Raw genomic sequence first — 14,471 nt, forward strand, 5'->3', positions numbered from 1 at the left:
GCCCCTCGTCTGCCTCTTTTCCCTTACCCCCAACCCCACCTATGGCAACCCCATCATTGCTCTCTTTTTTTCTCACGCAAACACACACACACACATACACACACACACACACACATATTACATACCCATTATTCCTCGCTCTTCCCATATATAAAAATACCAACACAAACAAATTTTATGTACACGCACACACACACAAACACACACACACACACACACGTAACCTATCTTGAGCTGAGTCATGACAATGAGAACTTCTTCCACACTCAAATTATCTAAGCACAGTAGGACAATGAGTGGTGACAATAGCTGTAGAGTAGTTAGTCATGAATGCGAACAGCATCTGGAAGTGTGGAGAAAACCAAGAGAGCGAAACAAATTTGAGAAATTATTTCTCTACTAACTAGAACATTTTTCCCTCTTAGCGCAGTACTGCGATGTGGGAGCCAAGCACTTTGCCACCCAAAAAAATACTCACTTTACGCATTAATCAACATTTACTGTAAAAATACCCCCCCCCCCCCAAACTGCTCTTTCCAATCAAACAGTTTCACACAATACTAAGAAAATTAAATGAAATACATGACAGAATCATTCACTCTGCTTTTAAGTTCAGAAGAAGCACATTGGCAAAATGATGTATTTAGTATAACTAAGGCGGGAAAAAGCAGGTGTCAAGCAATAGAACAGAAACAGAATAAGAGAGAGAGAAAAAAAAAACAAGACTTACCAGCCGTAAAGTAATTAAAAAAGAAAAGAAAAGAAACACCTCAGGGACAAAAATAAACAATAGTAAGAAAGAATGACCTCTTGAGGCGAAGGCCAAAAAAAACCCAGCCAGTGGCAGGAGATGTTTTTGTCAGTCGTCTATCAAACTTTTCAGTTTAAGGGTGAAACTAGCAGACAAACAACAGAAATATATGAAAAGGACATTAAGTACAATGATAATGATATCAGGTGGTATTCACAATATTGTTGAGCACTCCCAGCCGGAAACAAAATGTTTTCCTAGGGTGCGCATATAAATTTGCAGCGGCGTGGAGCTAACCAGAATGGAAGGGTCTTTGAGCAAAGACCTTACTGACAGATTATATAATATTAATAGGAAATTTTTTTAAGTCAACCGAGATGACAACAGCATAAATACTACCACCCTTTGCACCACAGAAATAATACTTTTCTAGTGATCAAAAACTCAAACCATTCCATTTAATTATTATAACCATCCCAGGATTCATAAAAGCCAAAACAGTATAGCAGACATATTTTTTATTAGCCTCTGTGGAGAGGGACGGGGAGTAGAAGGAGGGGGGAGGGGTGGGCACTCCAGGAGCTCATATGGTATCATGGTATCATACTGGAATATGGAACGGATGACCTTGGTTCAAATCCCAGACTGGGCGTTCTTGAACTCCGGTCATTTTGTGGAGTTTTCAACGCTCTCAACCCATTTGGCTTGGCCCTATTGGACACCAACGTTAAATTCGGAGGTCCTGCCTCTTAAATAACCCAATAGTGTTGATAGGGGTGTTAAACCTATATACTTACTTACTTTTATTGAGAGGATGGGGGGGGGCAGACACCCTCAAGTACTTACATCACAGGCACTCTGTCTTCGTCTTTGAAAACACCATCACTCTCATTTTCAGCCACCATACTGCTTTCAGTCTTTGGCAAATGTTCCACAACGCTTGAACTTAGTTCTTCCTTAACATCACCAGACTGGTCAGTAATGCTGGTAGTACCCACATTAGGTTGGTGCTCTTCATCTGGAGACAGCCCTTGGTGACCAATGTTCTCGGAGGGAACACAAAGTTCAGATCTGAGTGAAATTTGTTTAACGTCTTCATGTTCAGGTTGTTTAGAGGGACATGAGACCTTCGCTCTGCTTTCTCGAGGCTGGTCACCAGAGTCCCTCTCGGAGGAATTAATACTTTTGACAACATTGTCTTCCTCTTGAGTCAGTGAAGGATCTAGGGCTATGCTTTTCCCCTCACTTTCTGCTCTGGCCTGTTCCTGAAAGAGGAGAGGGATTACAAATTCACTTACTACATGTACAGTCAATCCTTCTCTACCCACCACTTGTCCAAGACAATCACCTGTACAAACAACCACTTCACATATCTAGTGTTTTGGTTTTATTAACATTAAAATGACACAGTCCAAGACATCCTCATGTTTAAGACAATCACTTTTCTCTTCTACAATGGGTGGCCATCTTGGACAATTTTGATTGACTCTTATTTTAATTAGAGAGCAGGTTTTGAAAGCCAACAAACATGTTGTCTGTACTGACCATGTCCATCATCATTTGTTCACCATGAACTTTCTTGTAAATCAAAATACTTTTTTTTCAAAGCATATGTATAAGACACCATGTGTGTCATGTAATAGTTTATTTTCTTTCAGTTAAGGAGACAGTTTAAAGTTTTGCAATTCCTGTTGACATCATCATCATTGCCTTTCTCACCCTGCACCAGGGTATAGGCCTCGAACAAACACTTTCCACCTTTCTATATCCTGGGCTAGTCTCTTGATGTTATTCCATGTCTTCTCACTTTTCTGTTCATCAATTTTGGTGATTCTTCTCTAGGTTCCACGGGGTCTTCCCCTTCCTATGGACAGGAGCCCACAAAACCCTCTCCATACCTAAAAGAACACAAACGTTGTAGCTTCAGGGGTCTTTCCCCAGTGCAAAATAAAACAGTACTATGATGATAATGACGTAAGTTCATGGCAGACAAAAACGACCTTGATTGGGGGGGGAGGGGGGAGATCAAGTCAAGAATGGCTTGTGCTTGAATTAAAACGCTTGAAATAAAGAGTATAAAGCTGTAATTAAAACTTTGCCATCACAAGGCTCATAGAGTAAAAACCCTTGGCTATAACAAGCATTTTGGGTGGAAATCCAAAAAAACTGGGTGGTAAACATTGCCGATCCGTGTTTTGTGGCAGAAGCGGAAGTTCGGAGTTCTTGCCGATCAGCGAGATGTGACAGCAAAGTATTAAAGTCCAACCCAAATCATCCCAGCCCTTACAAACCTGTTGAAATCTTTCTTCCTCAAACGCCCTCCTTCTAGCATCTTTGGCTAAGGCTAACTTCATTCCGTCCTTGAGGAAAAACTCGAGCGCCGTGTCCCTGCACCAGTGTACGCGTGTGTGGCCGTGGCAGTCCCAGTGCTCTGTGGCAAGACGATGCATCGCCTCCGCGTACTTCTCCAGCGACCCCACGTCCTGACTGTGCCGCTGCCACACCGCATCGTGGTCTTCATTGTCTGGAAAGAAAACGAAAAGTACAAGAAAATTCAACTTTTTGGGAGAATGGCGAAAAGGATGTGCATGTCGAATGGATAAGCTCAGTATTCACATTCAACAATGCAGGTTGGTTATTTGGGAAACCACCTTTGTCTTTAACGTTTACGATAGACAGGAATAAGTTAGAGGCAATCACAACAACTGAAGGAGAAATTTCATGAGATGTGCTAAGAAAGGAACTTGGATCAGTACCCCTGGTTTCTGAGACAGGTGTTTCGAAGTCTACATCTCACTGGTCCTAGAATAAATAATAATAAAACAGATCAGTTCACAGAGAAGCAAGATTTAAGTTTTCAATAGGAGCTGCATGGGCAATTTATATAGTTGAACCTGCTCTAACGACCACCTGTCTATCACAACCATTTGTGCAAACTACCACTTCCCACTTTCCTCCTTGCGTTTTTTCCTTCTATTTAGTACAATAACACTGTCCGAGAGGACCACCAGTGTAAGATGACCACTTTTCTCCTTTGCAATGGATGGTCATCTTGGATGCGTTAGACCGTATTTGGGCCCAATTTTTCTTGTGACCAAAACCCTAGTCGGGTAGTTATAGCAAACAATGCTCTGTCACTGCCGCAGGCAGCATTTAAGTGCTGCATTGTTCTTCACTTTATTAACCCCTTTTATAAAAAGAAAAAGATTGAATTTAAAGACCTCTACTCTTGGGTATTGACGAAAAATGTCAGCACTCAATAAATATTAAACACAAAGACCATCACAGGACACTAATCAAACTGGTTCCTTCTTTTATTTCCAAATTCTCAAATTAGTGGCATCAGAAAAAGGATTGTGGTGAGGTGTGTGTGGTTGGGGGGGGGGGGGGGGGATGCAATAAAAAGGGTAAAACATATAAACATATATATATATAGTTTCTTAAAAATATCCGTACATAATGTTCTAGCAAAGATTTGGTACAATGTTAAATGGAGTGGGTGGAGGTTGCCCTTGTGTCAAAGAAAAAAAGATTATGACGTCTTGCTTTATGTGCCACTTACCCTTGTAAATCCACAATACAAATTTTTTGTTTTAAATTTTCAAAAATTAAATTAAAGTATTTTTATACCTTATATCGACATATTTCAGATTATTTAGGGGGCCGGCTTCTGACCCTGCTTGTCAGGGCCAACCACGGCTAAGAGAGACATAACATCGCAGCAGGAAGATTGAGATGCTCATATAAAAAAACTCCCCACTCAGGAATCGAATTCGAGTGACAGCGAAGCACAACTGCTACATCACAGAAGCCCGTTATACAAACCTACCAAAGTTTATAACTAAACAGCCTACAACAAACCTCTTATTTCTGTAACCTCCATATATATTAAATTAATATTTGTCATACCATTTGCAAAAATTGTTCGACACAAAAAAGTATTTTCAAGATAAGACTATGCAGAGTTCTTGAAAGTTCGATGTTAATAAAGAGACATTCTGAATGCCAAGTGGAAATTAGATGGTTACAAAAAATGTATAATTTTCTATGTTACAAATCTCATCTCCACTGCGATAGGAAATGAAGGCAAGATACCATCTCACTAGTTCTTCTTGTAAACCCCAAAAAGTGAGAAAAATTAACGTACTTGCTCTGTATTCCTTTCGCAATCTCCAGTGAAGACCTTTGATTGTGTTGGCAAGTTCTTCATGTGCCTCCTTCTTCTTCAAAACCTCTGGGGTATCGGTACCTTCCAATTTTCTCTTTGCAGCTTTCTTGGCTTTCCTGCCCATTCTGGCAAAGAGCCCACCTATTCACACAACCAAACAGAAACAAAGGGAACAGTTTTGACAAATATCAGTGCATTTCGAGTTTGATGCATCTCGTACCAATGATATGGTCAGGTGAACAAGTCCCTTGAAGGATGTATTCATTTAGTATTGTGACAAGGCTATTCAAGTCTAAATCTTCTCTAGACCTAAAATTACTCTAGACACCAGACCAAAAAATATTGTCTAAAAAAAAATAAATAGGTAGATCCTTTTGAGCCATGCTGCCCAGAGCCTAAATTGCACCTAAGCTGCAGTTTTATACAATCTAGAGCGCTGCACGCACATGGAGAAATTGGCTTAACATGCAAATCTTCTTGTTATGTACAAATTGCATGATATGAGAAAAAAATGTAGCATGTAATTAAGAAATATTATGCTGAAATTCAACATCAGTCAGCAAATTAGGTAATATATTCAGCCTGTGCTCAGGATTTGAGTACACAAATGCTCAAGTACTCAACTCACTCGAGTATAATATATTATTTCATTTACTCAACCTGGGACTCACACATCCTTACGCTATATTGATACTGCATAAATTATTATTGTATTGAAATATTACTTTTGAGACCACGTGCAAACATATGCAGATTCACTTTCTCGCGCGTATGTGTGCGTGTGTATGTGTGTTTTCTTAAAACTTTGTAGTCACACAGCCAACAGTACATCAGGTCACCCATCAGAACTGCGCCAGGAGAACGGAACAGATAATTTTCACTGGTGCATTATTACGCCAAGTGACCGTAACGTGTTAATTTGAAGTACAATGACCGAGAACGAGGAAGAAGAAGCAGAAGAAGTACAATGTTATAGTTATCCCTGTTCACTAAGGGGAGGTAGAAGATATAGGTCTTTGCCAGGGTCTAGAGCAGAGAGAACATCTACGTCGCACAATGTGAGAATGCAGTGCAGCTGGCAATAGTAGCGAGTACTCAAGTTCTCTGCGACTGCCTCATTTAGCCATATCGATACCGACTGAGGGCTAGTACATAATCAGCTTCTCCGACTGGTGACCTATTTTTTTTACCAGAGAGGGAATTCAAGATTCCCGAGAATTGGAAACTCGTCAGGTAAAGAATCAAATGACACCATAAGACATAAGAACAAGAATATACAAGCTGACAGTATCTTTCACATGATAGTTCTTACTACTACTTATCTTGGTGGGAAAATTCGTTTGAAAATATGACAATTAATCACTTATGTTACAAGTTTAAATATAATATTTCATACTGCAGAATGTAGTAATGGCTCTGATTTTGATAAACTACTAAATTAGCCAATTAATTGTGAAACAGGGTTGATCACTTAGAATCCACCCCTCCCCCTGTACTCCATTATTTTATTGGGCCAGAGGCCCAATTATATGTGAGTAATAATAATAAAAATTGTAGTGGGGACTGGAAAATCTATTAATTAATTATGACAAATATCGTAACGTGTAACTGCACAATTGCATAAAAATTGGACTAACAGATGAAAGACTGGAGACCAAATCAAGAAATCTTGTCAAGCAAAACTGATATTTTTTGTGACCTCTAGGTTAACTTTGGGAGAGATGAGCAGGGAGCTTTAAAGTTTGCCACCGCACAAGATTAAACATTGTGCGCAAAATTTTTAGAATAATCCTACCAGCTAAAAACAGACTTCATTTTCGGAATGAGCATAGATACAATATCTAAAATTTAGCAAAGTTTTTATTTTTCATTTGACATCAAAGTACGTTATCAGGGTCACCTAGTGTGTTGCACATCTGACAAGGAAGCTTCTGCCTACGAAACACTGCACAGTCACTGAACAGTATGGTGTCTTGGTCAAAAGACCCTGCTCTTTTCTTTTATTGAGATGCATGTCACATCTTATGAATGTTTGTGGAAAAGTCTGAAGACTACAGATTAAGAGAGAGGGTATGAGAATAGCTTTTTATAATGTCATTTCGCAAACAGTTTAATCAAAAGGAGGCCAAAGACTTTTTTGTGATAAAAAAAGTAGGCCTTAACAACCTCAGCACAAAATTTAAAAACAAACAGAAAAAGCTGGGGGAGGGGGCAGGTGAATCGCTTAGTCTTTTGTCCAAACAAGCCTCATCATTTTCTTTCTTTTCTTTTTTTTTAGTAACAGCAAACAGAGTGCAAGAAAATGCCTTCAGACAAAAGGAGAAGGAATCTCACCACAACTGTAAGAAAATTGGACGGTAGACTGATGTAACCAGACTACGTAGTTCAATAAAAATACAATGGACAGTTCTCGCAGTAGACCACAACGAATCTAATACAATTTATCGATGCCTGTAATTTGGGTTTTAGTCTAGTCTAGTCAAGCTCCAGGTGTAAGCCCTAAAAATAGGAGCATGAGACGAGCTATAAACTACTACTTCAGCTCAGACTCGGGCAGTCAAAGATCTTATTGATCATGTTATACCAGGTGCCCATTGGCACGATCGGGTCAGGTCGGGTAGGTTTGCTATAGTCAGATTGAGGGCACAAACCAGCTATCGTGGCACAAACCGATCACCCAACTTGTCGCCTTGAAAACAAAATGCATTTGTTTGCAGGCGACGAGTCGGGCATCCGACCTGATCCCAACTGCAGTGGGCACCCGGTATTGGAATAGAGTAGAATCTTTGGAAGAACACTTTTGTACCAGTCTGGTAACAAGAAATATTATCTCTAGAATCTACATCTACTAGTCTAGATCAGATCTAGATTAGACCTACTTTAATAATTTATTTACTCCTATGACCATTCAATGATTAATGATAATGACGAATCTCTGAAGACGGAAACTGTACAAGATCTAGATCGATGTCTAAGTACAAAGTGAAACTCACAGAAAATGAAGAAATGACTGTCTAATTTTAAAGTAAAGTACCGGGTATGAAAGTTTTTATAATAATACGTTGTTGTATAATTAGATTATTAATTTGATCTAAAAATCTAGATCTAGATCTATTATTGGTATTATTTTACTTTCCCTCCCGTCTCACACTCAGCTACCAGTTGTCTATTGTCTACATTTCCGTCGCAAATTAATAGTTTTTGAAATATTTGATTGTTTTTAACCGAGATATGCCTTGGACCAATCGGGGGGTTCCAGGGGGGCCTGCCCCACTGGGGTAAAAGAAAATCTGGGGGGTTACAGGGGGGCATGCCCCCCTGTTTTTACCCATAATTTGATATTTTACTGTTAGATTTTAAATTGTCTTGAAAATAATTGATTTGCGACAATTTTAGTGGCTTTATGTGTGATCTGCAGCAAACAGTACAGCAGTTTAACCCTGAAACAGTGCATTTGTGTGCGGGAGTGAAAGTAAAAATTTACCCTATTATTAAATAAAGGCCTTCTTCCAAGTAAAGGGGAAGATTGAAGAATACCGGACCACTCGTACATTATTGCGCGAGAAAGTGGGGTTGGTGGGGCAGGTGGTTGGGGTGGAGGAGGGGGGAGGGGGGGTTCAGGGGGGTCTCCCCCCTGACAAAATTTAAATGAATAGATCTACCGGTCCGAGATTCTCCATTGAGAGATAGAATCTATATTAAAAACGGGAAAATTATAAATTCCTAAGGTTGAGACATAGATCTATCTAGCTCTAGATCTAGTCATAGGCAAACTTTGGCAAAGTCAGTCCGCTGGTCCGGTATTCTTCAATCTTACCAAGTAAAGTAAAGGATAGATCTAGATTTCTAGGTATCTAGTAGTGTAGTAATAGTATAAATCTAGATCTTCTAGTCAGTTAGTGAACTCTTGTCTTCTTAGCCTAGGAGGCTATTTACACTGACACTGACTTTAACTTTAAAATTTAAAAAGAGTTCTTTCACAACTTTTGAAGACAATTATTAGGCTCACCAAATATTCGGTATGAAAAGAAGAGTAAAAATATGCTCGATTTTAGATCTAGACATCTAGATCTAGATCCAGATTCTGTATGGTTGATCAAATAACTGTATTATGAAGATAAAACAACGAACGTTGAAGATGAATTCGTGAAAACGAAAGTACACAACATCAACAATCTCTATTTTTGCATTTTGCCCCGGAAGTATACACTAGCCTATATCGAAACACATTATAAGAGTTACCTCCCGTAGCTTCTAATTCTCGCTTTGTTTTCATTGTAAGAAAAATGCGATTTAAAAATTTTGTATAAAAGAATTGGTTCAGAAAAGCATTATGCAAAGCACGAAACATCTTAGTTTGTAAAGAGTAGATTGGTTTATATGGATGTTACGTTTTCTCTACTTTAAAAAAATCTGTCATACAAAATGATCGTTGTGGTTCGTACAAGAAAACCAGCCCACACATTTACAATCACAGAAGTATGGGCTAGTTTTAATGTAGTTTTATCAATAAAACACGACTACAGACTAAAATTAATTTGTGAATTAAGAGAAATAAGAAAGTGTAGTTTTAGGATAATTGCAATTGTTCCCATCTATCCTGAAGTTGAAAGTAATCTGCTTCGATTTATACTGTCTATCGGATTACTGAAATCATTAGTGCAAAAACTAAAATTAAAAAAGGGCGCAGGAATAAACGCGCCTTCAAAAAAAAAAAGAAGTTATAGATTGTTTTCATTGCTGCTATATTAGTCAAAAAGTTTTTCAAGTATTGTAAGAAGAGTAAGACACATAGATTTAGATTAAGTAAGACGAGGAGAGTTCGGCAAGGCTTCGCCTTTGTTTGTTGTTTTCTGTTTACACAGCAGGTGCATGTGACGTCACTATGGAGGGCCGGTGTACCCCCAGAAAAAACAAGCGTCCTCCGCTCAGAGACCAAATAACCCACAGCCCAACAATCGTTACACCTTAAAAACGCTCATTTCCGAAATATTTTGAGCCCATTTCGACATCTACATATTATTTGTTACTGAAAAGAGTATGTGTATGAATGTAATATTTTAACACATTTTTTATGATTGTTTATGCATCGCGGATTAATATGTTTATGTTTACCCCTCTGTTGTGTTCATAATGTTGCCTTCGAAGACGAATGCCTTTTGCCGATAACTGTTTCAGAAAAGACGAAAACAATTCAAGCTGGTTTCCTCTCAATGGTAAGTTTTTACCCTGTAGTTGTCATTAATGAAAAATGAATGTGCTATTTTCACCGCCTTGTTCACGTGTAGTTGACATTTTTTGTGTGTCCAAAAGTGGGTCGATCGAAAAAGAGGCATGACTTTTCCCCCCTTTCCATGTGATGCCCCACTTCGCGTTCGCGCTGCAATTCATAGGTTGTACAGCTGTGCCTATCGACAATCGCATAGCAATCATATCGATGATTGAGTACAGAATTGCGTGAAAAGGGGCTAATTGTTATGTTTGTACTTTCTACTTTAATTGAACAACTTTTTAATCGCCAAATGTTTGGTAGAGTGAAATTTTCATTCATTCTTTCTTGTCTTCTTTCTTCTTCCAACTTTCGCTTTCATTTCAGTTCATTGATCATCGAGCTTGAACTTTCAAGTCGAGATGGCTAGCCTAGATCTATTTTTATTTCATTCAGCTCACCCCCATCCGTGGGCTTTGCAGAGAAAATATAGAGGTCTAGATATTTTTATAAAGATCAGCATTAGATCTAGATCTAGATTCTAGGTTCAGTGTATCTACATTTTCTTTCGTACCGACACACAGGACTGATGATGAGATTGTAAATTACAAACTGGGGATTCCCAAACTGATTTCCAGTTCCAATCAGGTTCTTTATACTTTATGTCTAGGATCTAGATCTAGATATCTAGATCTAGTCTAGGTTTAATCTTCACACTTTCATTCAGTTTTTGCTAGATCTAGATCTAGATTTAGAGATTTTCTAGACTAGATCTAGAATCTAGATCTACTGCCACTACTGTATTTTTGTGGTTGATCTAGAATCTCTAGATCTGTGGTTGATCTAGAATCTAGATCTCTAGAGTCTAGAATGTGGATACTTTGTCCCAGTGCCTGACTTGGCAGTTGCTTTTCACTAGATTCTAGACTCTAAATCTAGTAGATCTAGATTATATCTCTCTATACAAAATATCAATGCCAATTCTATCATCCAAATAAAGAGGGGGGAGAGCATGCAGAATGCACCCGCTTGAACCCCTCCTTCTCTCCTAACCTTGTCAATTCATCATCGTCTGTTGTATTCTACTTACATGTAACTGTGTAACTACTCACCTCTACCCCCATGGGTTTACAGAGTGGCAGGTTAATGTTGAAAAAAATGTTTAGCCTAACTAGATGATCCCAAACTCTTAGAGTGTTCCATTCATTATGGTTAAAAATATGCAAGCGAGGGTATCTGGGTCACAGCTGCTTTTTTTTTTCTTCCACCAACACTGGCGTGATTTGATTAAAACTGTAAACATGCAAGAGGCTCAGGGCTCACTATTTTTAATGGAATCTACAAGAAAAATATTAAACGGCTGGCTGTGTAAATGAATTTCCTTGTTGAATATATTGTCATATATATGTGAACTGTGCGTGACTCAAAAAGGCGTCAGTCTTAGTTGGGGCCTTTATATATATACTACATGATTTTTTTTTCTTGCTTAACTTTTAATGTCCTTTTAGATCTACATAGAGGGAAATGTGACACTTAAGGGCAGTTTTGAGAAGACCATGATTATTCAGCAGCATAGGCCTTGTTAATGACAGACATTTTTACAGAGTCATTGAATGAGATATGATGCCCCTATTCCTTTCTGGAATATTTGTCATCATTTCACGAAGTTTGTACTACTGTTGATAAAATCCATAGTCTGCTCTCCATAGTTTGAAATTTTTCTGTTTACTCCTCCTCTTTCTACTCACATTATTGTAGGTTTGCCCTTCTTAAAGTAATACAATGTGATAAAGCGATGGTGCTTACATTGCTCAGAAAGTTGCTCAAAAGAGTTTATAATTGGGTAAAGGGCTGTTGTTTTTGTTGAGATAGAAAAGGTCTCCTTTGTGCTTTGAAAAAAATTTAGTTTTTATTTTTCTGTCCTCTTATCACTTGCATATATATGCCGTAAGGGAATACAAAAGAGTTTCGCTTCAGTAAGCATTTAAAAGGATTACTCCCCGTTATGAAAAGAATTGTCTTGTTTTGTATATTTTTATAGAATATGTATTTGAAATACAGTCTTGCACACATTCAATCATTCATAGTGAAACACGCGCATAGGGAACAGATTCTCAGCCAAATTTCGTTCTTAATTATAATTATATTATGCATATATTTCTTGGCATTTCAAGTATGTTCATGTTGATATTTTTACTTGGTGAAAAGAATTCTGCGTCCTGCTTTTTTTAAATATATGGCACACTGTGTGTTTGGGGGGGGAGGGGCATAGAGGATAATAATGGGTGGTAGCAGGAAGGTTTCAGATTTTTATCAGATGATAACATCTTTTATGCTGATAGGTGTTACTGAGGATTGGGTTACCTTTTCAATTTCAAGTTTTCATCCATTTCACCCAGTCATCTGGTGTACTAGGGGAGGGTCAATTGCTTGGTCACCATTATCACTGAAATTTTTTTTGGTGAAATTGGGTAGGCCCTGCCCCTTTGTCAACTATGTTCTGCTCATATAGTTCAAAGTTGTTTTGTGTGTGTGTGTACATTTAATTAAGGTCATATGTTTTTAAAAATATTTCGTCCCTTTTGGAATCGAACTGGGGTCTCCTGTGTGTGACAGCAAAGTGCCTAATTGCTCCACCACATATGCTGAAGGTACAAGACATATCATGTAGTAATTATTGAGTGTCTGTGCTGGTTTGAGAGGACCTCTCTCTGCATGTTCAGTGCTAAGTTTGTATTTATAAAAATGATTTCGTCAGTGTCATTCTACAGGCAAATTCAATTTTAGAAGTTCTGAGATAGATAAATAAAAAGAGAGTGTTCAAGTGAGAACCATGACATGGATGCTAAATTTGATTTTTTAAATTAAAATCTAGGAAGAAACCATGAAACTATAGTATATGATGTCTCTTGTTGTCTTTATTTGATGTCTTTGTAACACCTTGTCTGCAAACTTCCAGAAATTGATTTGGGGCAATTGTTGAATGACTTTGATGAAGATTACCTTCACTGGGCAGGACTCCATCATGTATCATCTTACTTTTGAGAACTATTACTTATGCTTTTTTCGCTTGGCTTTGAAGTTTTGTCCTCTCATAGTCGAGTTAATGGCTAAGAAGAAGACTTCAGATTTGACATATCTCTTGGTATTCATCACACACTGTGGGCGACTATGTTCTAGACTGGTATGTTGCATCTTCATTCTGTACTCCTGGTGATAGGTTACTTTTTTGTGTTGGCAACTATAGTACATGTACAGCTTAGTGGTTGAGCTACCGGACTCGTAATCGTGAGATTGCGGGTTCGGGGGGTTTGAGCCTCAGTTCTGTCCGACATTGTGTCCTTGGGAAAGACACTTTACATGGGGGAAAAAAAAGATTGGCTCGGTCCTTTCGCAGATGGACTTTTTTAATAGTGTTGATGATGGCATTAAATCTTTAGGCTTCCATTTCACCTTTTTTTTCACCAATCTGAGTACAAATCTGTTTCAAAATGTAGCTCTGATATTTTTTATGCTCTCCTCTTCACCCCAAAAGAGAACAGTCTTTCAGAGTTTTAATCAATTATAATTGTGCTTTTACAGCGTTTAAAATGGTACTCCATTTATCATTGATTACGTTACCTCCCCCCCAGGTATCAGTACCCATCACTGATCTCTCTCTCTCTCTCTCTCTCTCTCTCTGCGTGTTTCATTTGTAGCACTGTATGTTCAGTAGCCGCACTGCTTGGTACGAACGAATTCCTATGTCTGTCGGTTCTGGCTTTTTTTGAAAAATTTTGTTTACAGATGGTCGATAATTTAAATTTCGATGTCAGTGGGTGGCAATGGTAACCTAGCAATATTTCAGCCTTTTTTTTTTTTAGAACGTTTGGTTTGTGCCGATATACAAAGTTACTTAGGTCTCTACCAATAATTGTTCTTGCCGGAGATAAAGAGTTAAACTTGTTGATTTGAGTCACTGTTTTATTTCCAATCTTCACAAAAGGCTGATTGGTAGAATCCGAATATATATGAACAGCTTAAAAGAAAAAAAATCCTTACAAAGGAATTCATCTCCAACTTTCAGTAAAGTCAGTCTTTCAGTCATCGTCTTATTATGAAAACGTCACATCAACATGCGACGTGCAGTTCAACAGGTTTAGTTTGCCGACTGACCGGAAATCACACGTGATCTGGGCTTCGGCGTTTTAATTCGCACGGGGCTATTCGACACGGAAGTGTCTACATTCTCTAACGAATAAAAAAAGTAACAACATTAAGCCTATATGGCCTATTTGAACTTTCGGATAAGGCTAGGCTACTTTTCAATCTTTTTTTTTTCAAATTGATTTATATTATGTTTT

The 14,471-nt window shown here is 38.3% G+C and overlaps 1 protein-coding gene across 2 annotated transcripts; it reads right to left on the bottom strand.

Moving 5' to 3' along the window:
* Window positions 1-1,597: 1,597 nt before the first annotated feature.
* On the bottom strand, window positions 1,598-9,552 carry LOC101845735 (S-adenosylmethionine sensor upstream of mTORC1; the record flags this gene model as incomplete). Of its 2 annotated transcripts, none has more annotated exon segments than XM_035973095.1 (4): window positions 1,598-2,016; window positions 3,043-3,275; window positions 4,899-5,060; window positions 9,051-9,552. In XM_035973095.1, coding segments are annotated over 3 exon segments (797 nt in total), but the record flags the coding sequence as incomplete, so codon positions are not given.
* Window positions 9,553-14,471: the final 4,919 nt, after the last annotated feature.

The sequence above is a fragment of the Aplysia californica genome, unplaced genomic scaffold (genome assembly GCF_000002075.1).
Source record: "Aplysia californica isolate F4 #8 unplaced genomic scaffold, AplCal3.0 scaffold00996, whole genome shotgun sequence".
Classification (NCBI taxonomy): Eukaryota; Metazoa; Mollusca; class Gastropoda; order Aplysiida; family Aplysiidae; genus Aplysia; species Aplysia californica.